Below are 26716 nucleotides of genomic sequence, written 5' to 3' on the forward strand. Positions count from 1 at the left end.
CCTTTTTGTGACACCCCCCCCCCCCCAACCCCCTTTACATTTTATATTAAAAGAATAAAAAATCATCAATGATAAGCCTATATAATACAACTAGTACTATTATATGTGACCTCAAACACACACTTTGGCGGTTTTGGCTGTCCAACAGTTGTTCTGGAAACGTTCTTTACGTGTGAATGGGTATGAAGTTTAACACCTCCTAACCCCCTATCTGCATTACATGACATGCACTCCCACCCTCAGAAATCATGAGCCACTGGTTGAGAAACACTGCTATAGCACAAAGTAACTATACAACTTTCTGCAGAGAAAACAGCTTCTTCATCTGGGCTGAATGAGCTTACTTAAAAACAATAGTATGAGAGCTTTAACTATGTAGTTTCCAAAAATTTATTACTTTTTTGAATCCGTTAAGTCTTTACATTTGGCAAATGCCTAACAGTTCTGTTCTCAGTGTATTACACTCCCCATTTGCAAAATATTCTTATTTCAGATTCATAATTTGTATGCACTTGTAATACCTGTTAGTTTAATACCACTTTACCGCATAGGACAAAAAATAATGCAGTTTGTTCGTTGCTTTGATGTTTAAAGGTTATGAACCCTCACCCTCAGAGACCAGAAAATTGTTTTCATAAGAGAGGTGCAGAAAGACAAGCTTCCCCACACAGTCCTGCCAGTGAGCCTACACCTTGACCTTATCTTCAGGCACAAAAAAAAATGGATTGGTCTCTCTCTATCAAGACTGCAACAAGCGCAGAATTAGTGCCAACTGTGATGTGAACATTTGTCCTTTATGGAGTGAGACCAACTCATTTTACATAGACCATTTAACAGCCTTTAGATCATTTTGACTTTTGGTGACTTGATACAGTTTAAATCAGAAAAAACATTCAGTACTAGCTTCTTACGCATAAATTTCTTTTTACAGATAATTTTCTTATTACTGTCCTAGGAATTTTGTATGTCTGCCTTGTGCTATAAACTTTCCTGTTGCCTTGTTTGTTACATCCACACTGGCAAAGGCAATACTTCTTCCTTGCTTCAAAACCTGAGCAGTGATCAATATCTCTTCTCCAATCTTCGCAGCAGACATGTAGCTTGAATGAAAAACACAAGAATCATTTTATACACAATGTCACAAATCAGAGTGCATTCATCTGCTTAATAAATTTAAGGAGCTACCAGAATCAGTTTGCCATAAACCCCTTGCACAGCCCTGAATTTTGCAGCTTCTCCTCATGCTGCACTGCCACTGATGTGCCTACTGAAATTCCATGCATGAGAAGATTATAGTATTTGGACTTTGTTACCCCCCCCCACTAACTAAGGCATTAAACCAAACATGTAATAAAAAAGGGAGCTTAAGGAAGGTTTGACTGCCTCTCAACCATGTGATATTGCCAAACAGGATCTACACTGAGTTTATTAGATGTTGTTCTTGCAGAACAGACTGTATGTAGTGTGTCACCAAAGTGGGGGTTAGATCATGAAAGATAAGCTTAGCAGAATCCAGGGCCTGTTAGTAAAAGACATAAATTAAGATTTAATATTTTACAGTGACCATGTTCAATACATACGTAATGTTCATATCCACACTGACCCCAGGCATTCCTCTTTCTGTGTACAACAATGCTGCTGTTGACACTACATCTACCAGCGTAGCAGTCAAACCTCCATGTAACGTGCCACCTCTGTTTGTGTGCTCCTCCTCTACTTTCATTTCACAAACAACTTTTCCATGAGTTGCAGAAAGAACGGTCATCTGAGCAAATAGAAAGGAGGAACAAAATTCTGTTAATTCAAAATTTCACTAAGGGGAAACATAGTGAATTGGTGCTCTCAAAGTAAACAGATGAAGCTGAAAATAAATCTTGTTTCAGTTTTTAGACTAATGAGGGGAGGAGGAAAAAAAGGACTAAAACATTATGGTTTAAGCATAACATCAGATGTTTCTAAAAATCTCCAGTTGCAAGTTGTTTCCCTGGGGAAATATGTACCTCCTATAAAAACAAATATGCACACAGTGTTGTGGTAGCTGTGTCGGTCCCAGGTTATTTGGACACAAGATGGGTGAGTAATCTTTTACTGGACCAACTTCACCTAAAGAAGAGTTCTGTATAAGCTCAAAAGCTTTGATTTTTGACTAACAGAATATAGTGACAGACATGAACTATTTGGTTACATTGATAATCACTAGCAAAATCATAGGTAATTACAGACATATCTACTTCTAAACTCTTAACATTGCAAGATTTAACCTCAAAATCTTAGCTATTTACAACGAATGGTCCTAATCGTCATTTGTATTTTCTTTCAAGGTGTTCTCAAAGTTTGCGTCATTCAGCCTGCTAGGTTCACCCTTTCTGACCCAGTGTCACACACTCACCAACAGAAGTTGGTGCAATAAAAGATATCTCACTCATCTTGTCTCAAATATGCACAATCAATTTATCGTAATAATCTTGAATATCCAATAGTTTTTAAGAAAAACTTTATTTAAAAAATGGAAAGTTGACTTGTCTGACTTTATAGCTGGCATAAAGTTAATGGAAAGTTACTGCTAAGTATTTGCTCTGATTTTCCCTATATGACATAGTTGGCTAGCATAGTTGCATAGCCTCTTATAGAATGAAAATCAGCAACATATGAATAATCCGTAAAGTGAAGCAACATCAATGAATAGCTAAATAATGGAACTAAATCAGTATTTTGAAGGGAATATTTCAAAATGCTAGCTCAACATATTCAGGGCTTCAGCATGGGAAAATTGACCAGTATAATTACACTAGTTAGTATAGCTCCCTGTGACACTCTTATTCCAAGAATAAAAATGCCCACATGGGGAGTTGTATTGAATATCTATAGTGAAATAATTGTGGGTAAATTACCCCATTCAGACAAGCCCCAAGAGCTAGTCAATTGATTCCAATACCTAGAAGTTGTTACACTCCCCTAATCCCAGTTGGAGCAACTGGAAGTTTTGCATGTTTCAAAGTCAGAAAAAAGGACAAAAGCACATACTATAGATTTGGAAGTAGTAATATTATTAAAAATGGCATATGTATGTCCTATTCCTTGAGCAATAAATTCATAACATTCAGTTCACTATTGATTGGTATCACTGAAACAGATTAACCCCCCCCTCTAAAAACTCCCGTATATGTCTAGAAAGGTTAGAATGGCGCATCTGCACCACTCTAGAGAAGACAGTTAACTACAGCGAGTGAAGGGGTTTTTCTGTTGCTATAGTAAATCCTCCTCTCTGAGAGACAGAAGTTAAACTGACAGAAAAATTCTTTCATTGATCTAGCACTGGGGATTAGGTTGGTTTAATAACGTCTCTCAGGGTGTGAATTTCTCACACCTCGGAGTGGTTTAGGTAGGTCAACCTAAGTTTTAGATCTAGACCAGGCCTCAGCCACTACTATAAAGCCCCTTTTTATAAAGCAGAGGGGTGGTATAGCTATTGTGAAACAACAGTTTAAACAACCTCTCCTGTGTTATCACCTGGCCTACACCAGACTGTTTTGTTGACAAGTCATTTTTTTTCAATACAACAGTGCTGGTGTACACCCTACAATCACTCCCTGGCCAACAAAACTCCCCCCCCTCCTTTTTTTTTTGACAAAATAAAACTACTTCCATGAGAGGCATAGGGCTCATGTTGGCTTACTTAGGGCGATGCAGTGTCAATGTAGACACTGCACCCCCCTTGCATTGGCTGTGGGCTTGTCATTCTTGTCAATTTGTGGAGAGATGAAATTGACAAGAAAGCCCTGCTGATAGTTGAGCAGCTGGTCTCCGCTCCTGGCTGCACCTCTGAGGAGAAGCTTGGGTGCCTGGACCCCGCTCCTGTCTGCAAGAGGGCCAAGAAGTCTGGGTGCCTGGACCCCACTTCTGGTTGCAAACAGGATGAGAAGCCTGGGTGCTTCTCCACCTGCTCCTGGAAGGGAGCCAGGGCAGCATTGTCAATTTCAGGGCTTATCGGTGAAATTGACAAGGCTGCAGCTCTCAGCAGGGAGAGAATGGGGGGGTGGGCCTGAGGGGGGAGACTCCACTCCCCAGGGCTGAGAAGCCCCAAGCAGCTTCACCCTGGGAACAGGCAGGGGGGAACCCCTGGGTGGCTTTCCCTGGCTCCCAGCAAGGAACAGCTAGGGGAGAAGCCTGGGGCTGGCTCCAGGCAGGCAACAGGGAGCACAGGGCGGCAGCCCAAGGGGAGCTTGTGGGGCTCCCGGTAGGGAGCTGAGAAACCAGGCTTTCAGCTGCCAACACTGCCCCTCTTAGGTTGGTGGAAGTTCTCCCGGTGAGGACACACTCCACCCATGCAAGGAGGGTAATGTGGACATCAGCCACTGCAGTAATTATTGCTGTGGCTGTAAGTTGACTTATGTTAGGTCGACTTATTTTTCTAGTGTAGACAAGCCCTAGTCTGTTAATATGTAGCATGAAGAGGAGAAGAATACCAATTATTAAAAACCCTAACCTGAACAATCCAAACCATAAGTCAATCCTGATCTTTATAAAAGCCTCAGGGGACAACTCATGTTTTAGAAAGTCAGGGTTCTAGAAAAAGAATTTTACATTTAGTACAAGTAGCAGATGGAGGCCTAAATACAAATTCTGGATAATGCAGATTCAGACATCCAGGGTTTAGAAAGTGAGGCTTCTGCCTAAACATTACTTCATCACATCCCACCTCCTTATTCTGTATACTAGCTAATCAGGACTAGATCCTGCAAATCTTTATGCACAAGAGGAGGCCTAAATGATGCAAATCATCCCCCTGAATTCTCATGTGAGGAAGGGGTTACTCATGTGAGAGCTTGAAGGATCATACTCTGTGGCCTCGATTTTGCAACTGCATTGGCTAGCATGGACAAGCCCCTGCTACAACTCTGTGGATTTAAATTGAGCAGGTCTGATTGGGATTTTAGTTTGTAAGCTTCTCAAGTGACTGTATCTTAATCTTTAATGATCTATAGCACTATGGTGCTGCATATATATAGGCTTGAGGATTGGATTTTTATTGGTGAATGTCAATTTCACTATATATACACACAACATTTTCATCCATAATAATCAAAATTTACAGATAAGTAAAGTAATGAAAATGCTGCTTGAGAATGTAAGAGTTTGGTTTAAGGCTATTTACTTTCCATTCTTTGACATGCGTTGTTGACAATCCCTGCTTTTAACTTTTTTAATCTCAGCAGCAAATAATGATTGCCAAACAGTCCCCATAATTTCCCACAAGTGTGAAAATGTAAATAGATAAATATAGAAAAAATACGTTAAAATAAACACTGATACTATCTGTCAAAATTATACACAAATATCATATTCTGCCAAACCTACCTTTATCCCCTCTCTCTCTCTCTCTCTCACATCCCCCCCCCCCCAAACTGCTGATACACTTTGGAGAATACACTGCTCAGATGACAAAAGCTATGCAAGTGCAAAGCACCAATCCTACAACTCTACCTTATTTAACACCCGATCGAAGTTGGAGGCGTTCAGCAGGTTTTTCATCAACTCCCGGAAGGAGTGGATGGTGAGGGAGCTCATGCTTTAAAGCCTGGTAGCGATGTCCTTCTCCTGCAGAGAGGCGGACCAGGGGCAACCTGCTCCTACCGGCAGGGAAGGAGAGTCCCCGGCCCTCTGGGTCCGGGGCAGCAGCTAGCGCTGCAGCAGCAAGGGGCAGCCGCCTCGGCTAATGACCTCTATGCGCGCAGCACGAGAAAGGGGCGGGTCGACTCTGGGCCAGCCCCGCCTAACGCCCCCTCCCCGCTTCCCCACGTGCCGAGCGCTCCTCCCCCAGCGTTCCACGCAGACTGGAACCTTCGTCTCAGCCCTGCAGGCCCCTTATTTGGCGCCGTCACACACATACACGCACACGTCATGTGATCCGCCCCCCTCACGCGAGGGCCCCTCCCCGTGGGGGCGGGGCCTGATCTCGGCCTGACGCTACAGCGCCGGCGAGCGAGTTCGGTCGGATTCGGAAACGCGCATCTCCTAGCTGGGGGGTGGGTCTATGTCCGCGCTGCGCAGGCGCGTTACGTCCCGTGGACTGCTGTGCTGTGCTGTGCGGGCGGTTGGGCCGAAGAGCCGGCGGTTGGGCCGGCGCTATGGAGGGGGGGCGCGACGCGGAGCAGCAGCAGCAGCAGCAGCAGCAGCAGCTCGAGGAGGAGCGGCCGTCCCAGCCGCAGCAGGAGACGGGGCCGGAGGAGGAGGAGGCGGCGGCGCAGCCCCTGGCGAAGCGCCGGAAGCTCCTGTGCGCCGAGTTCGCCTCCATCACCAGCAGCGACCCGGCCCTGGCTCGGCGCTACCTGGCGGACAGCGACTGGCACCTGCAGGTAGGGCCGGGTCGCGGGCCGGTCGCGGGCCGGGGGCTGCCGCTCCGCCGGGCCCTGACTCCCGCTCCTTTGCTTCCCAGAGGGCGCTGAACTCCTACTTCGAGCCGCCCGTGGAGCCGCAGCGAGACGTGGACGGGGAGCGCCGGGCCCGCGCCCCGCCGGAGCCCTGGTGAGCGGAGCGGCGGCCCCCGGGCCGGGGACTAAAGTAACGTGAGCGCGGCCGCCGGGAGCCAGCGGCGTCCCTCCCGTCCCTGTCCCCTCTGCCTCGCTTCCCCCTTGGCCAGCGCCTTGCAGCTGCTGGGGGCTCCGCAGCCAAGAGCTGCGGCACTTCACCCACGGTGCTGATGCTGCCCCTTCCCTGCTGCAAAGCACCTCAAGTTCCCGACGCCACCGCTGTGTGAGAGACCCTTCCCCCCCACGACTCTGCCTGCCCTCCCCCCCCGCTCTCTGCAGCCTCTGTCTGTCCTTGTGCTGCCTGACTGTAGGCCCTGCTTGTTTGCTGTCGAGCTCTCCCTGCACGGCACATCTGTGCGGACTCCCCTGTGTAAAGGAGCAATAATAAAGGTAGCCGAGGTGCCTCCTTATGAGGGAAGGGCTCGACACCAGCAGAGTCACCCCCTGTCTGCAGGAGCGCACAGCTTAAACCAGTTTTGAAACTCCCTTAAACCGCCTTCCCCTCATTAGTGTAGTATCCATACTACGCCCCTCTGCCCACAACCAGTTCATGCGCGTGCTTTGCGGTGTGTGGAAGTGAGGGATGCTCACCTGCACTGAAGGAGGGAAATCACCCCTAAGAAGGGAATGGGTATTACACTTTTGTGCACACACTGATGTATGTGCATTCATGAAGCTGTATGATAACCTAATCATAAGTTTACAGGGGTGGCTGTGACAACTGACTGTATGCACTTGTTTCATATAATCATAACTAAGTTGAATGAATGTAACTATGCAGTCATACCATTCCTTAGTGTATGTCTATTCATCTGCAAACTCCAGACTTTTTTGTGAAATCTTTACACCTAGCAGAGGAGTATGTAAAAACATAGGGAAGATAAGGTACTTTAGTTTTACCATGAGGTAAACTCACTGAGATCAACCTGAGGCAACATTGCCATCCATGGTTCATAGCATGCCTAAGTGTCTTGTTCAACTAGGTCATAGTACAATTTGTCCTGTCAATGGTCTGACTTAAAAAAAAATTGCTATCTGTGCTATATGTACTTGGGCTAATGGATAATTAAATCACATGCTAATTTAGGGTATATCTACACAGGAATTAAAAATCCACAGCTGGCCCATGTCAGCTGCCTCACAGATTTTGAGCATAGTTTGCTCCCATCCACACAGGAAAACTCAAGTTATCTGATATGGCAGTACAATCTGAGTACTATCTTGTAGAAGCATGCTGGTTAATCTTAGTAGAAGCCTTAATTTTAGACAGAGCTGTAATTTTTGAAACACTGAATACTGGGGTACTTCTTCCCCAGAAATCTGGCAAAATGGAGAGTCAATATTTTAGAGTAGGTGTACACACACGGAGAAGTCAAAGTAGTTTCAGAATTGTAGTACAACATAGGCAGATAAAACTAAGTGGCCATTATTTCTTTATATGTTTGTTTCTCATGTTAAATCTGCTCAAATACTTTCATATAGCCTCACAGTCTCCTTGGTGATTAAAAGATATGGAGAGAATTTAAGTTAATTGTGTTAAGATGGTTTAACTTAAATCAGAATCAGAAGCCTTTCTCTTGTGTCTCCGATGACAAAGAAAAACATTAATTACAGCAATATACTAAACGTACCATGTGATTGACACCTATTTTCAGTCAGTGTATTTATTTTAGATGTTTTTAAATTAGAGGTTAATTTATGTTAACTTTACAGTATGTTCAATAATAGGTTTTTAGTTGGGGAGGTCTAAAAATGTTTTTGCTTTGGAAGGTGGAAGTTACTACAGGGGAAATGCTTTGTTTACTATAAGCAAAATTTTAAATGTTCTTTTTAGTATTGACCTGACTGCTGATATTACTACTAGTAGTGCTGTTGTCAACAACACAGACTGCAGGCAACAAGAAGATGACAGCAGGTTCTCTTTAATTACCTGGAATATTGATGGTCTGGATCTAGGAAATCAACAAGACAGAGCTAGAGGAGTCTGCTCTTATTTAGCATTGTAAGAATTCTTATCTCTTTTTATAAATCACTTTAACATTTAGACTCTCAAGTATCATATCTTATTTTAAGTATCATTCTATAGGATGCACAGCCCCAAAATATCCAAGCACCTAATACAGAAATGTCATGATGTGTGTAATCTTAAATTAGCTTGACTAAAAGCTGCTATTTGTTTAGCCAAAGGAAGTTCTGAACCTAATCTCCCAATATAATCGGGCTTTGGAACTAAAAGCCTTTTTGCTAGCTAGTCACTGCAACATAACATTTTAAAAATAAGCATAATTGATACTAAATGTCCAGCTATAGTAATGAGCCAGAGTGTCGTGGAATTGAAATAATAGATTATGTCAGGAAATGCAAATGTTCTGCTTCCAGGAACAATATTAACTCAACCACATTGTGCAACTTAGAACACCTACCATAAAATAATACAAGACAAAGCATAAAAAGGTGCACTCAAAAAAGGAAAAACAGGAATACAAAATCCTGATTACTTATAAAATAGCTGAGTTGACGTTATTGTTTTCTTGACATTTGTTTCCATACTTGTAATTTGAACTGTGCAATCTGAACATGGTAACGAACATGGGGGTCGCATTTATTTTTCATATTCTTTTTAAAATGTTAGCAGTTAAATAGTTCCATTGCAGCAGTGACACTTATTCTTTGCTGAGGTGAGTGAGGTTGGGAACAGGGAGTTCTGAACAACAGCATTGTTAAAGGTGAGCAGTCTTCAGTTTGTGTATTGTGATGGCTTTGCAGTGGATAACTTTAGAACCATTTGTGTAAAATGAACACCTAAATTGCAGGATAGCTAGAATGCAGTAAAAATTAAGACGCACTAAAATTGCAGAGTTGATGACTTTTTTTAGTTCAATTAGTGCAGACCCCTAATATGGATGGATTACATTTAAACAGGTGTAATACTTGCCTCTATTGGTTTAACTTAATATTGTAATGTAGAAGCACAAACTAAACTGATTTAAACAAATGTTAAACCAATTTAAATGCATCTGAAAGATTATCAGATCAATTTTAAATTGATAACTAAACTGGTGCAGTTTTTCTGGGATAGACAAGGCTGACCTGCTCAGAACATGTTTATGTAAAAATAGTGACAGCTGCCTGAGTCCTGTCTACATGAATGCTCTCACTATTGCTAGCAGCAGTGGAGCCATTCTGATAGTAGTGCAACAGCAGGAGAGTAAAAAAGGTCTAGTGTAGACAGGGCCCAGGAGAGCAGCTGCCTTTTACCTGTCAATCTGGGCTGGGAGAATGGGTGTTGATATCACAAAGGTGATGGGTCTTAATTGGTATCATGTTGCCTGGTATGGTACAGAGCTAAGAGCACCAATCTTAGGTCTGACTGCCAGAAGACAGGGTGTGTACCCCAAACTGGGTGGTATCATAAGACTTTAGCAAGCCAGTAACAAATTGCTTCCAAAATACCATACTATCTATTATGAAGCCACAGATAGTCCTCTTCAGGACCTCTAGTCCTTTGTGCACCACCCAGACAAACCAGACTTCTGTGATAAATGATTACAGTTAAGATTTTGTCACAGGTATTTTTAGAAGTCTTGGACAGGTCATGATCAATAAACAAAAATTAACAGAAGCCCATGAACTCTCCTTGACTTTTACTAAAAAATACCCTGGGGGGAAGGGATGGGACACACAAACAGTCAGAGCCCCACCGGGGGCTGACTGTCAGCTGCTGCTTCTGTGGCGGGGGCTGACTGCTGGTGCCTGGCTACCGGTGCTCCGGTGGCCCCTGGCTGCTGCTCTGGCCCTGCCGCTGCTCCTGCGTGGGGACTGACAACTGCTTCAGCCCCACTACTACAGTGGGCTGAAGCCAAAGATGTCACGGAATCTGTGACTTCTGTGACAAAATCGGATCCTTATAAATTATTATTCAAACCAGAAATCCTATACATCAGGTTTTTCCAGCTCCAGAGAGCCAGCCATTTACCCCAGGTCAATATGTATTTCAGGGTTTCTCACAAAAACCATGCTGATAGCCAGTCTTTAGTAAACTAAAGGTTTATTAAGAATTTAAAAAAAAAAAAAAAGTTCTTAAAGGGTTAAAGTTAATCTTATACATTACAGTTGATTTCAGAGTCTAGTTCAAGATAATAGCAGTTCTGCTAACTTGCAGTAAGTCTCTCTGATTCATCCCGAATATTGGGGTCCTCAGTCCATTGTTCAAAGCTCCCTTTTGTTAGAAAACACAGTCCAGAAATGTGGGGCAGGAATGAGGAAAGGAGGTGATGTCACAGTCTCCAGCTTATGCCCCAGTTCATGTGCATGGAAACATACTGGCTCATACATGGAGTCATGGATCACATGTTTTATCTGTCCTGCTGAGTCATGGCCATATGCTTTCTGAGGTATCCTCAGGAGGGGCGCACTGGAAGAGTTGATTCTTCTTAATCCCCATCAACACATGGTTGGCTAGTCGTTATGTAAATCTGTCTTATGGGTGTTTCCCAGGAACACAACATGTTGACAAGTATACTTCATACACAGTGGTGATACACCTTTAAACAAGATAATAATACTTAGCAGATTATAACTTTTCCAGTGATACCTTACACAACTGCACTAAATCTTGCACAAAATGTGTCATGTAACAGTGGTGATAGTAATGGTATATATAGCCACCTTCCTTTTTACACAACGTCACAATTGGGCTCCTAGAAATTTTAGGTTCTTCAAAACATGCTCTGAAGCTATATTTTCAATCACTTAAAATCCTCCAAAATAAAATTAGACACATGCATAGATGTTTGTGAGATTCAGACCTACATGATGAAATTAGACCCCACATTAGTAACTTGTTGGTAAAATACAGATTTGAAACTTATTTTTCCTCCAAATATGGTGGCATGTTTACATGCCAACAAACATGACAAAGCTTCATTGGAAACCATCATAGCCATTTCACATATTTAAAAACAAAAAACCCACACCCAAAACCTTACTCTGTTTACATTTGGCATTACAATGTAAAAAATTGTGTCTGCTTTAAGACTTATAACTTGTCTTGCTGATTTCAGATACAGTCCAGATGTGGTGTTTTTACAGGAGGTGATTCCACCATACTTCACATACCTACAGAAGAGGGCACTTAATTACACAATTATTCCAGGTAAAAAAAAGGAAGGCCTAAAAATTTGAGAAATCTGCTTCAAATGGATAGAAGCAGCAAGAAATGTTGTCATTTTGTACTCACTAACTTGCTAATACCCCTCTGACCACTGGTAGAAGCAGAAAGGGAAAAAAGGAGGGGAACAAATCAGTTAAATATTTCCCTGGCTTTTAATCTCTGGAATTTAGTTTGATGTAAATTATAAATGAAAGACGCACTTTACTGTCACTTTCTTCTGACTTTTTTTTCTTTTAGAAAGACCGATTTTAAGATTAAATACAGAGTCAAAATTAATTCATTTTTCCAATCCTTCACTATTATTGAAAATAGATACATGTATGGATTAGGATAAAAAAATGTGCACCCTGAAAAGGTCTCTGTGAAAATATTTAATTCTTCTGTATGAAGGGATATAGATAGATACGGTGTATGCAGCACTGAACTTTTCATTCCTTTCCTTATTCTTCTTTAGGTAATATAGATGGTTATTTCACTGCCATAATGCTAAAAAACTCAAGAGTGAAGTTTTTAAGGCAAGAAATAATACCTTTCCCAACAACCTCCATGATGAGAAACCTGTTAGTTGTGCATGTAAGTGGGTCATTATGTATTACAAAGCAGTTGTATGCCCTAATTTAGGGACACAGATCTTTTAGTTTGGAGTTAAGGTTGTAAATATGGGTAATAATTTGAGGGGGGAAAACATCAACCGAACATTATAATTTAAGAGAGAAAATAAATATGAAAAGCAGGACATTCAGATTTGAAGTATCTAATAAAAACACTAGAAAGGATGCATCAAAAAACTTTAACTGTACTCTTACACATACCCATGCTTTTCCCAAATCATGCTACCCCCAAACAAATGTTTTATACATAAGTCACATTACTCCACTCTCATGTACCCTTCTCAATGCACCATGTGTTTCCGACTCAGATTATCGCTAACTTCACCCTCCCTCAACAAGAGAGACCTCCAGTATTTGGCCTCTTTGGTTTCATACACATACCAAAGATCTCTGGAGTTCCACTCCACTTTCTCAGTAAATTTTCCCTGACATCAGATACTGATCGATATTTAGCCATTTAAATGATTAAACTTCTATCTGGTGGCAAGTCTGTTCTGCTGCAGGTTTCTTAAATCTCAGATACTCTTGCTGTTAGTCTGTGGCCATGTCTATACTGACGGCGGCAAATTCGCCGCGGCCAGATCGATGTTTCTGGATCGATTGAGTGGTCAGTGTAGACCTGCTCAATCGATCAGGAAGTTGACGCTGGTAAACCACCCCCTCAAGTAGCATAACGATGCGTCGATGGGAACACTGTTCCCGTCGGCACAGTGCAGTGTAGACAGCGCGCAGAAGGGAAGCAGAGCAGTCAAGGTGAGTTACGCAAGCTACTCTGCGTAGTTTGCGTAACTCCTGTTGACTGCCGCCGAATCTCCAGGTAAGTGTAGACCAGGGCTGTGTTTACTCTGAGTAAGCTATAGTGTGTCTGGATTAAATTGTCCACAACTGCTGGTAAAACTGCAAAGTACAGAAGGTCTGATATGTCCCCAGCTGCAGTATGCAATGTTGTTGTAGCTGTGCTGGTCCCAGGATATTAGAGACAAGGTGGCTAAGGTAATATTTGTTGTTGGACCAATTTCTGTTGGTGAGAGACAGGTTTTCAGGCTTACACAGAGCTCTTCAGGTCTGGCAAATGTACTCATAGGGTATGTCTGCACTGCAAGTAAAAACCTATGGCTGTCCCATGCTAGCTGACTTGGACTCTCAGAGCTTGGGCTATGAGGCTGTTTAGTTGAGGTGTAGATATTTTGGCTCAGACTGGGATATGGCTCTAAGACCCTGCAAGGTGGGAGGATCCCAGAGCTTGGGCCTGAGCCTGAATGTCTACATCACAATTAAACAGTCTCTTAGCCTGAGCCCAAGTCAGCTGAGACAGGCCAGCAGGGACCTGGTGTCATAGCTAAATACAAGGTGGAGGAGATTGTTATCTTAAGTAATTCACATATATTTCAAGGGACCATTCACAGTGAAGTGGCCTGTTAATACCCTTTCAGTCATAGGGAAGGGGAAAAGGCAGCTGGGAGGGGGGGAAGGGGTTGTTGGTGGGTTATAGATAGTTGTAATGAGTCATAAATCCAGTGTCTCTTCAGTTCATGATTTTTAGTGTCTAGCAAAGTTATGCTGCAGAGGTATTTACCAAACCACCAAAGTGAAGAGTTTAGCTGTGATACTTCCCAGACATGAGTTTTTTTACACAGGGAGAGCATAGGATGGTAGGAGAAGGGTAAAGTTTATTTGGGATTCATTATCTCTGCATTTATATACTTGAAGAAAACCAAAAATACCCAGATCGTGTAAACTATAACCAAAACTTTTGAATTTTCTGATACCCAGGGGTGTGTGTTGGTTTTTTTAGAAATATAATATCCTGTTAATTTTTTCCCCTTCAGTTACTGATGCATATTTACAATCCTTATATCTTTCACAGTTGAAGATACACATCAAACTTTTCAGAAAAATATTCTACCTTAGCATAAGATAATGCATGTGAAATTTTGGGCAGACTTATTTCACTTTGGGAAACACAGGGTTGGAGAAGAGATCAGCATTGGCTTTTTAACTTAAAGCCACCTTCAGCCTTAAGCATGAAGTGGTTAGCATGGCTATTGAATAAAAAGTTGAGAATTCTGCCCTCATAAAGGAACTCTAAAAAAAGGAACTCCTTGTCTTGCTCAGCAAAATGTCCTGAAAGATTTTAGGGTGAGGAGTATTTCTTACCATATATAAGCTGTGAACTGAACTGGATTTAAATTCTTAGTTAAAAATCAACTTTTAAGCCTGCTGCTGGCAGTACCTTCACTGTCAAAAAACATCACTTATGACAGAAGAATTAAAGATGCTCAATATCAAGTTGTAAATCACTTTCATCCTATTTAATAGCAGTTTTAATGAGCAGAAGAACTTTCCTGTTCAATATTTGAACAGTATGTTTTGTCTTTAGCCTTCAGCTGTATTCCACAGTCTGTTTTAATGCTTGTCTGTTTGTCTAACAGGTGAATATATGTGGTAATGAACTCTGCCTTATGACTTCCCATCTAGAGAGCACAAGAAATCATGCGAAGGAACGCCTAAACCAACTGAGACAGGTGTTAAAGACAATGCAGGAGGCATCAGAGTCAACTACTGTTATATTTGGAGGGGATACAAACCTAAGAGACCATGAGGTGAATAGCAGTAAACCACTTAGAATTATTTTGAGGACAAACCAGCATGGTGAACTCCACTGGGGTTTTTCCTTTCTTTTTATAGGATACAGTGGCTTTTTCCCATGAATCAGTTATGCACAACAGAGATGTTGGGCTTTCTACCTTCATACATGCACAGGTGTGCCTCCTAGGATATGTCTACACAGCAAAGAAAAACTGTAGCTGCCCTGTGCCAGCTGACTTGAGCTGATGGGGCTCAGGCTGTGGGGCTGTTTTATTGCTGTGTAGACCTCTGGGCTCAGGCTGCAACCCAGGCTCTGGGACCCTCCCACCTCGTAGGGTCCTATAGCCTGGGCTTCAGCCACATCCCAGACATCTACACAGCAATGAAACAGGCCCAAACCCCATGATCCTGAGTTGGCTGGCATGGGCCAGCCACGAGTGTCTAGTTGCTGTGTAGACAGACCCCTAGTATTCCCATCCTTTAAGTGAAACTAGGACAAGTGAGGATGCTGCCAAGTAAAGTGTATACCTGATTGTATTTCTTTAGAGGAGCAACACAAAGTTCATTGGGGAGGAAAAGCCGCCATCTCTTTTAATTTTGAAGTCACTTCAGCTGTAACATTGCTCCAAAGAAGAAATGCACAGAGTCTACTGCTTAGGCTGCAACTTTCAGAAGTATCCTAATTTCGGGTGCCACATTTTAAATTGCTGAATTTTGGAAACCTAGTGCTCAATTTTCAGAGATGCTGAGCACCGACATGTCCAGTTGAAATTAGTGAGAGCAGTTGATGCTCATTGGAAAATCAGGTCCTGTGTGTTTAAATTTGAGCACCCAAATATGGAGGGACTGAATATTAGGTCATTTTTGAAAATTTGGTTACCAGTGTTCCAACTGAATTACATATTACTAAAGGCCCAGTCCTGCACTCCTCACACCAAAACTTCTATTGAAATGAACAAGAGTTGTACGTGCAAGGAATGCAGTATCAGGTTCAATCACTTAAAAATGAAATGGTTTCTTCCACACACTCTGATTTGGAAAGTGCAACAAGAACTGTCAGTGTCTTAAGTGGTTTAGATTTTTATATTTCTGAAATTCTTCAGAGGCTATCATCTTTTAAATAGTGCTTTAATATTTGTCATTTTCTCTCTTGGCTGGTGCTTTGCAGAAAAACAATATGTTGTAATATCTAAATTCTAGGTTCAGCAAATGATTGTCATGTATATTACATTAAATGCATTAGTGAGTATAATGTTGTTGCATTTTTCTCTTCAGGTTACTGAAGTAGGTGGCTTACCTAACAATATTTTGGACATATGGGAGTTTTTGGGCAAACCAGGTCACTGCCGTTATACATGGGACACAAACTGCAATACTAATTTGGATGCGAGTTACAAATGTAAGTTCCGATTTGATCGCATATTCTTGCGAACTGCAGCAGAAGGCGGACAGCTTATTCCACGGAGTTTGGACTTAATTGGGCTAGAAAAATTAGACTGTGGCAGATTTCCCAGTGATCACTGGGGTCTTCTTTGTGATTTTGATGTGATACTATAGAGAAAACAAAGCTTTTAAAGTCTTATATTGTTGCAAAAGCTTTTAAATACTTTTAACATTTAGATATTACAAAAATTAAATTCTAAACTTACTTAAGGTTTCTTATGAAGGGGATATCTGCTCATTTAACATCATCTTTCTTAGTAAAAAGCCAAAACCTCTTTATTTTCTCTTGTGTTCTAAGAGACTTTTAACAAATATATTTTATTGTGGCAATGAAGTACAGAAATAGAAAACAAAGTTCATTTTTAAATGGAAGCTACAAAGCAATCTCAGATATAATCCATCCAATAATTAAAACATTGTCATTCAAACTGTCTTTTTCTTTTATCACTTTTGTTGTAATAGTCTCAATAAATATTGGTTTGTAAATTTTTGTAGTTTAAATGTCTTCTTTTACTGGCTTTTGCCATAATCATTGTCTTATTTCTCATGAGGGACCTAGGATCATCTTATGTAACTCAGGACATATACATGTAATTAAGAGTTCAATCTTAAAGGATAGCAGTGGCATTTTCAAAAGGATGAACAGATATTAACATAACTAAACAGAGTTCAATGAACAACTGAAATATTACAGAATGGCTTGAAGAAGAATAGAGGATATCGGATAAGAAACTTCTTCAGTCATCCATCTTTAAATGGCTATATGGAAGTTATGGTGTTGGGCTATTAAATAGCTCACTTTATCAATTTAGATATGAGATATGCACGTTGTAAAACATGGGAACAAATGTTTGGGTAACTTTTTATGTCTTAAATCTCCTGGAGTGAGTTAATCTTTTTGAGCATTCTTTCTTCATCTAATGCACTTCTGCTGCCACGTTTTCATCAACAGTATGTTCTCTATGAAAAGCTGGAGCAGTCATGAAGTAAAACTCAGTTTCATTTTCTGCTCTCCATGAGAAAGAGCAAACAGGAGGAGTTTTTAGGGTGTGTGTAATTAACCACTTTGTGGACATTTTATGGAAGTACAAAGTATCAAGCTGTGTGATAACTGAAGGCTAAAGTTCAGAATACTGAGTGAAGCTGGAGAACACTTTGGAGCTATGGACTTCGGTGCAGAAGCCTTTTATTGAATCACTTTTAGCTGCATTTTTGGGTAATGTACATCATTCCAAAGATAGAAGGCAAACTTCAGAGGTGGCAAATACAAGCAAACCTCAGAAAAGGGGATGTAAAGGAATCTTAATTCAGTGTTACATACCGTGAGGGGACAAGAAGCAAGGGCCAGATTTTCAAATGCAGGTGCGTTTGCATGATTGGGGCCTTAGTCTCTGCCCTGGATTTGACCTTTGATGTTCAGGACCCAGATTCCGTTTGAGAGTCTCATCCATGAGCTTTGAGGGTATGTCTACACCGTAATTAGACATCGAGGGCTAGCCTGTGCCAGCTGACTCGGACTCATGGGGCTTGAGTTAAGGGGCTATTTAACAGTGCAGATGTTCAGGCTTGGCCTGCAGCCTGGGCTCTAGGACCCTGCAAGGCACTGCAATTAAATAGCACCTTAGTCTGAGCCCTAAGAACTGGAGTTACTGGCATGGGCCAGCAGTTGGTGGCTAACTACAGTAAACATACCCTGAGAGGAGCAGGGCCTAATATGCAAGTATATGCATCTCCAATTGATTCCAGAGAAGCTGTAGGTGCCCAACACCTTTATAAAAAAAAAAAAAAAAATCACTCTATACCAAGAGAAGGTGAGTATTGTGTGCTAGAGCTGGAAAGTGACTTCTTTAATAGAAGAATCTGAAAGTTGGTTTTTATGCTCAGAGGTGGAGAAGTGGCTGTTTTGTCCATGGGGAGGAGATGTGCTCTTGGAACATCAGTGTACTGATCACTCTCAGTTCATCCTACTTTATTTTTAATAATCTTCTCGGGAGTGGGGAGGAGAGGGTGGTTCTGCCTGCCTGCCTTCCAAAAATAGACAGGAAAAGTCACTAACGCATCTGCCCGTTTTCTTCCCCTCGTTCGGTGAACATGACCTGCTTCTGGCTCACAGAGGAATACTTTCTAAAAACAAAGCCCACTATTGCCTAGTTTTTCCTTCTTAGCATAAAATAGTGCTGGCTTCTTGCACCCGCCCTGTTAATTATTTTTACACTCTCAGTTCCTGTCATTCCCTCATCACTAAATCTAAAGAAATGCTAAGTGGTTTGCTTTTATAATTTCATTTTTTTTCTCCATTTTGGGTGCTTGTGGTAAGGGTATGTGGTGGTTGGGCTAACCCTTCCTTAAAATCTTGAGAAAGGGAGGGGATATCAAACTGCTTCTCCTTTATTGTGGTTGGCACTATGTACCCAGATTACTGGGCTCTGGCTGCTCTCCCTTGTGTGCAGCACTTTCTGAACCATTATGGGCACATAAAAGACAACCAGCTGATCCCCTGTGATGAGATCTTTGAACTAGGGTATAAGGGAGAGGGGAGAAAAAGAGCTTCAAAATTCAAATTGAAATCTTTTGGTGTTCAGTTAAGCCTGTAACAAAGCGTTGCAAAAGTAGAACCAAACCAGTAACTCAGGATTGGATGTTTATTACTGATTGATGGATCCTCACTTTTGTTGGCAGCCTTTTTGACTCCTGAAGTTACTGGTAGGTGGAGACATAACCATTTTATGTTAGGGACAAATTATTTTTCTAGTTATGATAGAAGAAGAAGATTAGGTTCAATGCAATTACTGGTAAATAACACTTCCATCAAAATGAGGCAAGTATGTATACAGTCTACTAAACTTTTCCTCTCAAATTGTAGCGAAAATAACCATACCTTTAGAAGAATGAGAACATTAATGCTATATGCAGTGTAGCTGTAGCTGTGTTGGTCCCAGGATATTAGACAAGGTGAGTGAGGCAATATCATTTACTGGACAGTGAAGATGCTACCTATGCCAGTGGGACGGGTTCTCCCATCTGCATGGGTAATCCAACTTCCTGAGAGGCGGTAGCAAGGTTGATGCTGTCTATGCTAGTGGTTAGGTCAGTTTCTCTGTGTCACTCAAAGTGTGGATTTTTCACACCTCTGAGTGATGTTATACTGACCTAATTTCCTAGTGTAGACCAGGCCTAATACTTACAACATAATCAGCTAACATGGTTTTATCTTAAGGAGAACCTAGAATGAGAAACAGTCATGGAGAAGATGACCATATTAAGGGGGAGCCTAGGGTTTACATGGTCAGCTAACATAAAACTAGAATTCCCTTGTCTTCACTAGGATTGTTAGGGCTTGTCTAGACATGAAAGTTAATTCAGATTAACGTAAAGTGTAAATTTAAAGTGCAATAACTATTCCTGACTAACTCCATGTGTAGACCAGCATACAGGAAAATAAACAACTGTTAATTAACAGATTAAAAATAGATTTTTTTCCCTAGTGAAGATAAGGAGATACTGAAAAAGCATTAGTTCTAAAAAGGCTAGAACTCTGAAGATAAGGAAATGATCAACATAGTCATTTCAGAAAGTGCTTGAGAATAACAGAAGATTTAGGATTTATCTGTATGTAAAAGATATTCTGGAGTAAGGTAAAGTATGAATTTGTTCTGGAATATCTACATGTGATGCTCTTATTCCAGAATATTCAAAAATGGATGAAAGTAATTCAGAATAAGGCACTTTTATTTTGGAATAAGAGTGTCCCAGCTATTCTAGAATAACTTCTGGTATAGACAAGCTATAAAAGTTGAAGACAAACTATGCTGAAATGTTATTAGAGTACAACACCCAAAGTTACAATAATACTTCATCAGCAAGAGCTGTATCAAGACACACAGTAAAGTTACTAGTGCATCTGTATTTATGCAATATCTTCCTGTCTAAATGAAAAAAGAAATAGCCTATTAAAATAGAGATATTATATGCCAATTATTTTAACTAAGGGGGAAAAAACCATTGAAAATGATCTAATTGCCTTAATGAAGGATAATATGATTTTATGAAAGGAAGGAACGAATGTACTATGTCATTCTAACCTAGCATATTATTAGACTTCTTTGATGTTATTGCAGCAGGAGGAATGGACACGAAGTTGCCTATGGTACGTATTCAGAAAACACTTGTTACAGTAGATGCTTCATCTGAACTTAGAATAAGAGCAGCAAGTGACTACAATTCCCTCAATCAAAACAGCATAAGTTTGGAAAAATCAAATTAGACCACCTAAAATACTGCCAATGCCTTTCAAAAGTTTCCACAACTACTGGAAAGTCAAAATAAGATGATATCAAATAACGTAAAAAATTAACCACCAACTTCTCCCATAATGCTCTTAGGTATCTTTCCTTGCTGAACCCAACAGATTATGCACAATGCAGGGATTTTACACTGCTGTTTTTGAGATACGGTGTTCTTAAAATAAATAAAAATAGAACAATCTAACAAATAAAACACCTTTGAGTAGTCAAACTGTCAGATCTCACAAACTGAGATAGGAGATTACCCCCAAATTTTCCGAAACTAATTCTCCACTGGTAAAGAAATCACAGGAGATATTTCAGGTTGTCTGGTTTAGTTGTGGCCAAGTTAAGAGGAAAGTGACAAAATCAGGCTAATCACAAACAAAACTATGATGAAACTGCTCCCTCCATTCAAAAAATCACATTTTTCCTAACTCAAAGCAACACTGCCCAGCAATGCCACTTAGTTGTGATGAGAGGTGTGTATTAGAACCAAGCTTCCAGAGTAACTCTGAATGTTTTGCAGAGTGAACTGTATTGATGCCATGTCCTTAGGTCTTTTGTCTGATTAAATTAATTAATTCATTGTGGAGAACTGAGCAGAGGTAACCTGAGCACCATTTTACACAGACTTCTACATTTTGAAGCTCTAGCAGTCCTCAGATACTATTACTGCATACAGAGCCTCTTATTTTGTCACTGTTATGCAAGACAGGACCTTGCTCAGTAAGGAAATGTCTACTTCTATCATCTACATCAAAATTGCTTTCCAGTCCTATTCTTCCATTTCACAGCATTTCTGGTGCTACAAAATGTGAGTGGGCAGTAACTGCTGTCACTGGATCTGTGCAATCAGAACTGTTTTCTCTGACACCTTTGAATCTGAATGTATCCAGAAGCAACTTGTTCCTGCAATAGTGACAAAATACAGTTTGTGGAAAAGTTAATCACATTGAACTAGATTCCCCTCTCTGGAGAAAGAGAACACACAGCAGCAGGAAGCTTGGGAATTTTCCTCTTTCTTGTTTCATTACGTGGGTGGGATTTGCCCCCTTGAAGGATGAGCAGAGGGTTGTCTCCCCTCCAACCCTTGGATGTCTTGGGAATACTAAGCACAGCTGCCTCCGCCATGCAGAAAGAGGTTGAGCACATCACTGAAAATCTACTCTCACAGAATAAGGTAGAATTTGCTCAAATATGTCTGACACATCTATTAGAGGGTGGACCAAGCTGTTTTAGGTGATAAAGACCAGTTCCATAACTATGTAAAGCAAGGAGACCAGTGTTTCTCAATCAATGTGTAGCAACCAAAGCAATCAGGAGAGATGTGAGGCATTGAAAATTTTGTAACACTCTAAATCCAATAAAATCTCATTTCCCCCACATGCCCTTACCTGGCAAGTATTCCCTGTCAACCTTTTAAAACACACAATAAATTATAAAGACTTATCAGTAATACATTTTTTATTCTTACTTTTTCAGTAAATAGCCGGGGGTCATGACAATTTTTGATTTAGAATAAGGGGTTGTCAACTACAAGAGTCTGAAAAACACAGCCAAGAAAGTGAATCACAGAGCTAGGAAGCAAAACCAGCAGCACAACAACATATTCTGTATAGTTTATAATTTTATTTCTAGGAATGCTAATTGGTTAATCCCCATAGGCCCACTCAGATGCATCTAAGAATAATTCATTATTACATTGTTTTCTTAACTGTCTCACAGAGCAGGCACCAGCCTTAGTTGGTCCCCTGAAAAGTAGACATAAGCCCCAGGAAATGGCATCTTTCCAGGACCACCCTACAGCTGGGAAAACAAAGGGAGGAGGTAGATGGAAAGAAAAAAGGCAAAAAGATGAAAATTTGTTTGCCTTTTGGGGGACTCTTTTTAACTGTTCCACAGAACTTAATAAGAGTGAGCAGTTACAAGTGCGTTAGAGAAACTATAGCTATGGAGCTAGGTAACTGGGAGGTGAAGCAAAGATTTGGCACCTATGTGGGTTGGAGCACAGTTATATTTATAATTAAACACTTGAAATTCAAGTCTCTGCACTGTGTTACTTGAAAGGGAAGCTACCTGCTTAAAACGTTAAGGTATGTGGATTTCTTTGAGCAAAACCAGATGTGTTTTCTGTAAGAACTGGCGTTGGGCAGAAATGGATCAATTATTTTGGAGCACAATCTGTGAAAATTCATATTGCTGCACATTTTCAATGCATACAGGCCACAGCCATTGAGCTGAAAATGCAAATGAAGCAACATTTAGGGAGTGTGAAATCTCATGAAAAAAATGTTGACTGTTTTAGTGAGACACTGCAAAAACAAAATTGTGATTTTTACATAGGTATTAGTTGGAGGCACTTGTCCATGGGGCACAGAGATTTGTCAGATAGGAGGGAACAGTCTCTAATCCCTGGAATTGGGAGAATTTTGGCAGCTGGTGTGGGAGGTTTGAATCAGGGTGGTCATCCTTGAGGACTAGAAAGATCTGGGCCCCAAATTCAGCTTTCCAGGATGTGGGAGGTTGTAAGGGCATGCTAGAAGTCATACATTGACAGACCAGTCCCCCAAAGTCTTGGACTTCAGACAGCAATATATGTGACACATGCCTAGAGACCTCCATGTTGTGTTAGATGGGATCCTATCTGGCTCTTGAGCTATCTCTTGTTCTGATAGGCTCAGACTATCTGACAGATCTATGGAGATGTTGGATTTGACACCCTAGCACCTTTCCAGTTGGTCATGCCCATTGTTTTTTCAATCTGTGGCAAAGTTAAGTTAATAACTTCCTCTTTCCCCACAGCCACATTGGAAATTTCAGTCAGATGCTCTTCTTCTATTCTACTTCTATTCTAAATTAATGAATCTGAATCATTATTACAGACTTAAAACTCAGAGGCTCAGTACCTTAAGATTTTTGCTGCATGTGCTTCCTGCCATTTTATCTGCAGCTGCAGAAGCTGGGTCCAGTCAAGTCTGTGGAAAGATAAAACTCTTCTTATGATAATCCTATATGGGATAAAATAGCCCAGTTGAAGCTTGTCTTGGACCAGAGTATTACTGGTGCTGATAATCATATAATACGAAATGTAAAGACTCTATAATACTAAATTTTAACCCTCTTGTTTCCACACTCCATCTTCCTTAGAACCAAAAGTTCAAATCCCAGCAAGGTCAGCTTGAACCTTCATCATTTTAGGTATGCATATATATATTTTTCTACCTATGTAATGTGTGTATATCTTCCAAGCAGTTTACTGTATCTATGTTCTCTGGATGTGACCTTAAAACCAAAGTCCTGTCTGCTATGGTGAACAAAGTTTGCTCTGCTGTCATTGGATAAGCTTTCTCTCACCACAACTCTTTTCTGCAGGGTACCATGTGCTAGATGGCTATCATGCTTTACCCCTGAAGTAGCTATATTTCAATGTTGGTGTTGTATATATAGTTTGTGAAGTGTTTGGGATGAAATTTGCTATATTATTGGTTGTATTAATTATTTAATGTGACAATTTCAAGCGTTGCCATCTCTTGCAAATTTTATCACAAGTCTTGTGCTAGCTGGTGGTTTTCTTAAAGCTCCAGCTCCTGGAATCATGTTAATTGGTGAGAATTTCAGCTTTCATTTCATAGAAATAAATAAGTTTCTAGCTCTCAGAACTGTGGAAAAAAGCTTGAAGATAAATAAAAAGAATCCCCAAATGTATTTTTAATCCAATGATTTGGGGGAAAGGGGGCTGGCTCATGCTTTTTGAATGCTTGAGGTTGGTAATACTGCCTTTTACCTATAGCTGCTCCCAGAGTGCATTTAGCCCCATGTACGTTATTGGACAATGAAATAACTAAAATAGTGTTAAGATTGAGATTTTACATGTACAAAACAGGGATTTCAAATGGGGACCCATTCCCCCTGCCCCTCCCACTGTAGTTTCAGTTACCACTGACAGAGCCACTGCCTTGCCCCACCCCTAAATGCTCAGGCTGCTTCCTGCCTCTCCTCCGAAAAACCTGTCTTCCCTGGACCTCACAAATTGCAGCACTAGAGGAAGGCAATTTCCTCTTGTAGTTCTTGCTACACTAAGCAAACTGTAGGAACCCCTGGGGATTCCTGACAACTGTATTAGAAGAAATGATGCATTTTGCCTTGGGCTTGTAGTATAGCAGTGCAATGGGGGAGGAAGAGAGTGTGTGTTGAGGTCAGGACATTTTCTCGTCCCTCTATCCCCCAAAATATCCTGGGCATGGAGGAAGACATTGTTCTGCCTGGCTGATACTAGCAGTAGATACAAGGTGGAGGACCACAGCCACTACCCCCTCTCCCACTTCCTTCCCAGTCCCTGAAGACCCAGAGAGGAGGCCTCCTTGAAGAAAACAGTGGTAAAGAGGCATTGCTAGGCCGGCTGTGGGGAAAGTGGATGTAGAACTAGGGGCCCACTTGAGCTTTGAGTCCCTTGTATTCAAGCTTCCAAGCAAACAACCGACAGTGCTCATTTCACTGCCACTCCCTATGGAACTGAACTCTGCAGTAGGGTTGGCCCCCCTCTGCTCACACAACTCCCTGGGATTACTGACCCCATCTTGCAGATAGGGGATGGTCCCCATTACAGTTCCCCTCCCTACAACTGCTTTGATTGTTGTCTGCTGCAGACTGAGGCCTGGTCTAGGCTTGCTGCGAAATTCAGCGGCAGTCGATGGGAGATACTCAAGCTACGCAGCGTTAATCTTTTTTGGCGGGATGGATTAATGTGGTCGACTTCTGGATCAATGGAGCGGGTCTCTGCTGCCGTTCAATTGATCTGGAAGAGTTGATCCGGCGGCGCCGACTCTGCCGCCGTCAGTGAAGACGCCCTGTGCTCTGTTGCAAGCACTGTTTAAAGCACATCTTTGTCACACCAACACATCCATTTAGAGCAGGGGACTGGGAAACCAGGCTCCCGGCTATTACTCCCAGCTTTGCCTTGGTCATGCCATCGCACTGCCGTGGGCCTCAGTTTCCCCATCTGTACAACGGGAAGAACAATAACGTGTCCGCCTTTGACAGCGGGGGTTGAGCTCCAGGGAGGAAAAGTGCAATGTGCCTGTTAGCCGGAGCGCAGTTGCCAGCAGCCATGCATCTGAATCAAGATCCCAGGTCTGAAGGACCCCGACTTTGAGAGGTTCTTGGGGGGGACCAACCCCCCCCCTCCCGCGGGGAGCTCAGAATCTGCATCCACGTGGCCTAGCATCGATGTTGTAGCTAAAACCTTTGCTGAAATGCCCTCCACACAACCCCCAGACCCTCCCCCTTCCCGCCCCTCCTCCTCCTCCTCCTCTTCTTGCACCGTGCAGCCACCCAAACCTTTGCACCGCGGCTGGACGCTCACCACCGGCTCTTTGCCCGGCCCGGAGGCCAGTCGCGGAGGGAGGGGGGAGTGTGACACGCTATTGCCGGAGCCCAGGGCAGCAGCTTCCATCTTCCCGCTGCCAGGCAACGCCCCGCCGCCCGCGCGCGCTCTCCTGGCCTGGAGCTCTGCCCGCCTCGGGACAGCCCCCTCCCCCCGCGGCAGAGGGCTGGGCTGGCTGTGCAACCTGCAGCGCGCACCCCCCCGCCTGGCGGGGCCGGGATACAGCGCCGGAGGGGGGAGGGGGCGTCTCCGGGCGGTGATGCTGCGTTCCCATCATTCAGCAGCTGCTGCTGGAGGGGGAAAGGGAGGAACAGCCGCTGCTGGCTCGCTCGTGCTCCTGCAGCCCCCCGCGCTGGGGATCCGGGGAGCAGCAGCAGCAGGAACAAGACACTAGGCATCGTGGCCTGGTGCCTTGCTAACGCCCCGCGCGCACGCCTCTCCTCCCGGCTGCCTTCCAGCGGATCGATGGGGCGGTGAAGGATGCTGCCAGGCCCTGGGAAACGGCAGCGGCGGCAGCAGCAGCAGCAGCCTCTCCGTGGACAAGCTCAGGTACGGGCATCTTCATACCTGCCCCTGGTCCCTGTGAGCACTGCGTGGCGAGTTAACCCTACGTGCAGTGCATGTGGCTATGGTATAGATCAAACAAAGGATGCTTTAGATGCTAGCAGGGGCGCTGGAACAATTGATGTAGTGGGAGGGGG

The 26716-nt window shown here is 42.4% G+C and overlaps 2 protein-coding genes and 1 long non-coding RNA gene across 5 annotated transcripts; 1 reads left to right on the forward strand and 2 right to left on the reverse strand.

Moving 5' to 3' along the window:
- Nucleotides 1-372: 372 nt before the first annotated feature.
- ACOT13 (acyl-CoA thioesterase 13) lies at nucleotides 373-5783 on the reverse strand. The gene is made up of 3 exons (XM_067537449.1): nucleotides 5485-5783; nucleotides 1581-1765; nucleotides 373-1100 (listed from the first exon to the last, which is right to left on the reverse strand). The coding sequence occupies exons 1-3, from the start codon at nucleotides 5566-5568 to the stop codon at nucleotides 944-946; spliced, it is 426 nt and encodes a 141-aa protein (XP_067393550.1). The 5' UTR covers nucleotides 5569-5783; the 3' UTR covers nucleotides 373-943.
- Nucleotides 5784-6012: 229 nt separating this feature from the next.
- On the forward strand, nucleotides 6013-16835 carry TDP2 (tyrosyl-DNA phosphodiesterase 2). 3 transcript variants are annotated; one of them, XM_067537574.1, is made up of 7 exons: nucleotides 6015-6356; nucleotides 6437-6525; nucleotides 8365-8532; nucleotides 11594-11685; nucleotides 12158-12276; nucleotides 14747-14917; nucleotides 16179-16835. In XM_067537574.1, exons 1-7 carry the CDS (start codon nucleotides 6129-6131, stop codon nucleotides 16458-16460), a joined length of 1149 nt encoding a protein of 382 aa, XP_067393675.1. In that variant the 5' UTR covers nucleotides 6015-6128; the 3' UTR covers nucleotides 16461-16835. The 3 variants fall into 3 exon arrangements, with proteins under 3 accessions (XP_067393677.1, XP_067393675.1, XP_067393676.1); XM_067537575.1 differs by having other exon boundaries at nucleotides 8398-8532; XM_067537576.1 differs by lacking the exon at nucleotides 12158-12276 and having other exon boundaries at nucleotides 6013-6356; nucleotides 14793-14917.
- Nucleotides 16836-22356: 5521 nt separating this feature from the next.
- LOC137146268 (uncharacterized) lies at nucleotides 22357-26197 on the reverse strand. The gene is made up of 3 exons (XR_010917886.1): nucleotides 25995-26197; nucleotides 23539-23607; nucleotides 22357-22438 (listed from the first exon to the last, which is right to left on the reverse strand). It is a non-coding gene; the product is annotated as an uncharacterized lncRNA (long non-coding RNA).
- Between the last annotated feature and the right edge of the window lie 519 nt (nucleotides 26198-26716).

This window comes from Emydura macquarii, unplaced genomic scaffold (assembly GCF_026122565.2).
Source record: "Emydura macquarii macquarii isolate MOO-44397 ecotype Brisbane River unplaced genomic scaffold, CSIRO-AGI_Emac_v2 contig_431, whole genome shotgun sequence".
In the NCBI taxonomy this organism is placed as follows: Eukaryota; Metazoa; Chordata; order Testudines; family Chelidae; genus Emydura; species Emydura macquarii.

Bases quoted from the DNA above. Each gene is read 5' to 3' on its own strand.
- ACOT13 (XM_067537449.1), bottom strand. From the start codon at position 5,568: ATGAGCTCCCTCACCATCCACTCCTTCCGGGAGTTGATGAAAAACCTG. The intron at 1,766-5,484 runs GTAGAGTTGTAG...CTATTTGCTCAG, and splicing joins TCGATCGGGTGTTAAATAAG to ATGACCGTTCTTTCTGCAAC. The intron at 1,101-1,580 runs GTATGTATTGAA...TTTTCATTCAAG, and splicing joins AGTGTGGATATGAACATTAC to CTACATGTCTGCTGCGAAGA.
- TDP2 (XM_067537574.1), top strand. From the start codon at position 6,129: ATGGAGGGGGGGCGCGACGCGGAGCAGCAGCAGCAGCAGCAGCAGCAG. The intron at 6,526-8,364 runs GTGAGCGGAGCG...TGTTCTTTTTAG, and splicing joins CGCGCCCCGCCGGAGCCCTG to TATTGACCTGACTGCTGATA. The intron at 11,686-12,157 runs GTAAAAAAAAGG...ATTCTTCTTTAG, and splicing joins TAATTACACAATTATTCCAG to GTAATATAGATGGTTATTTC.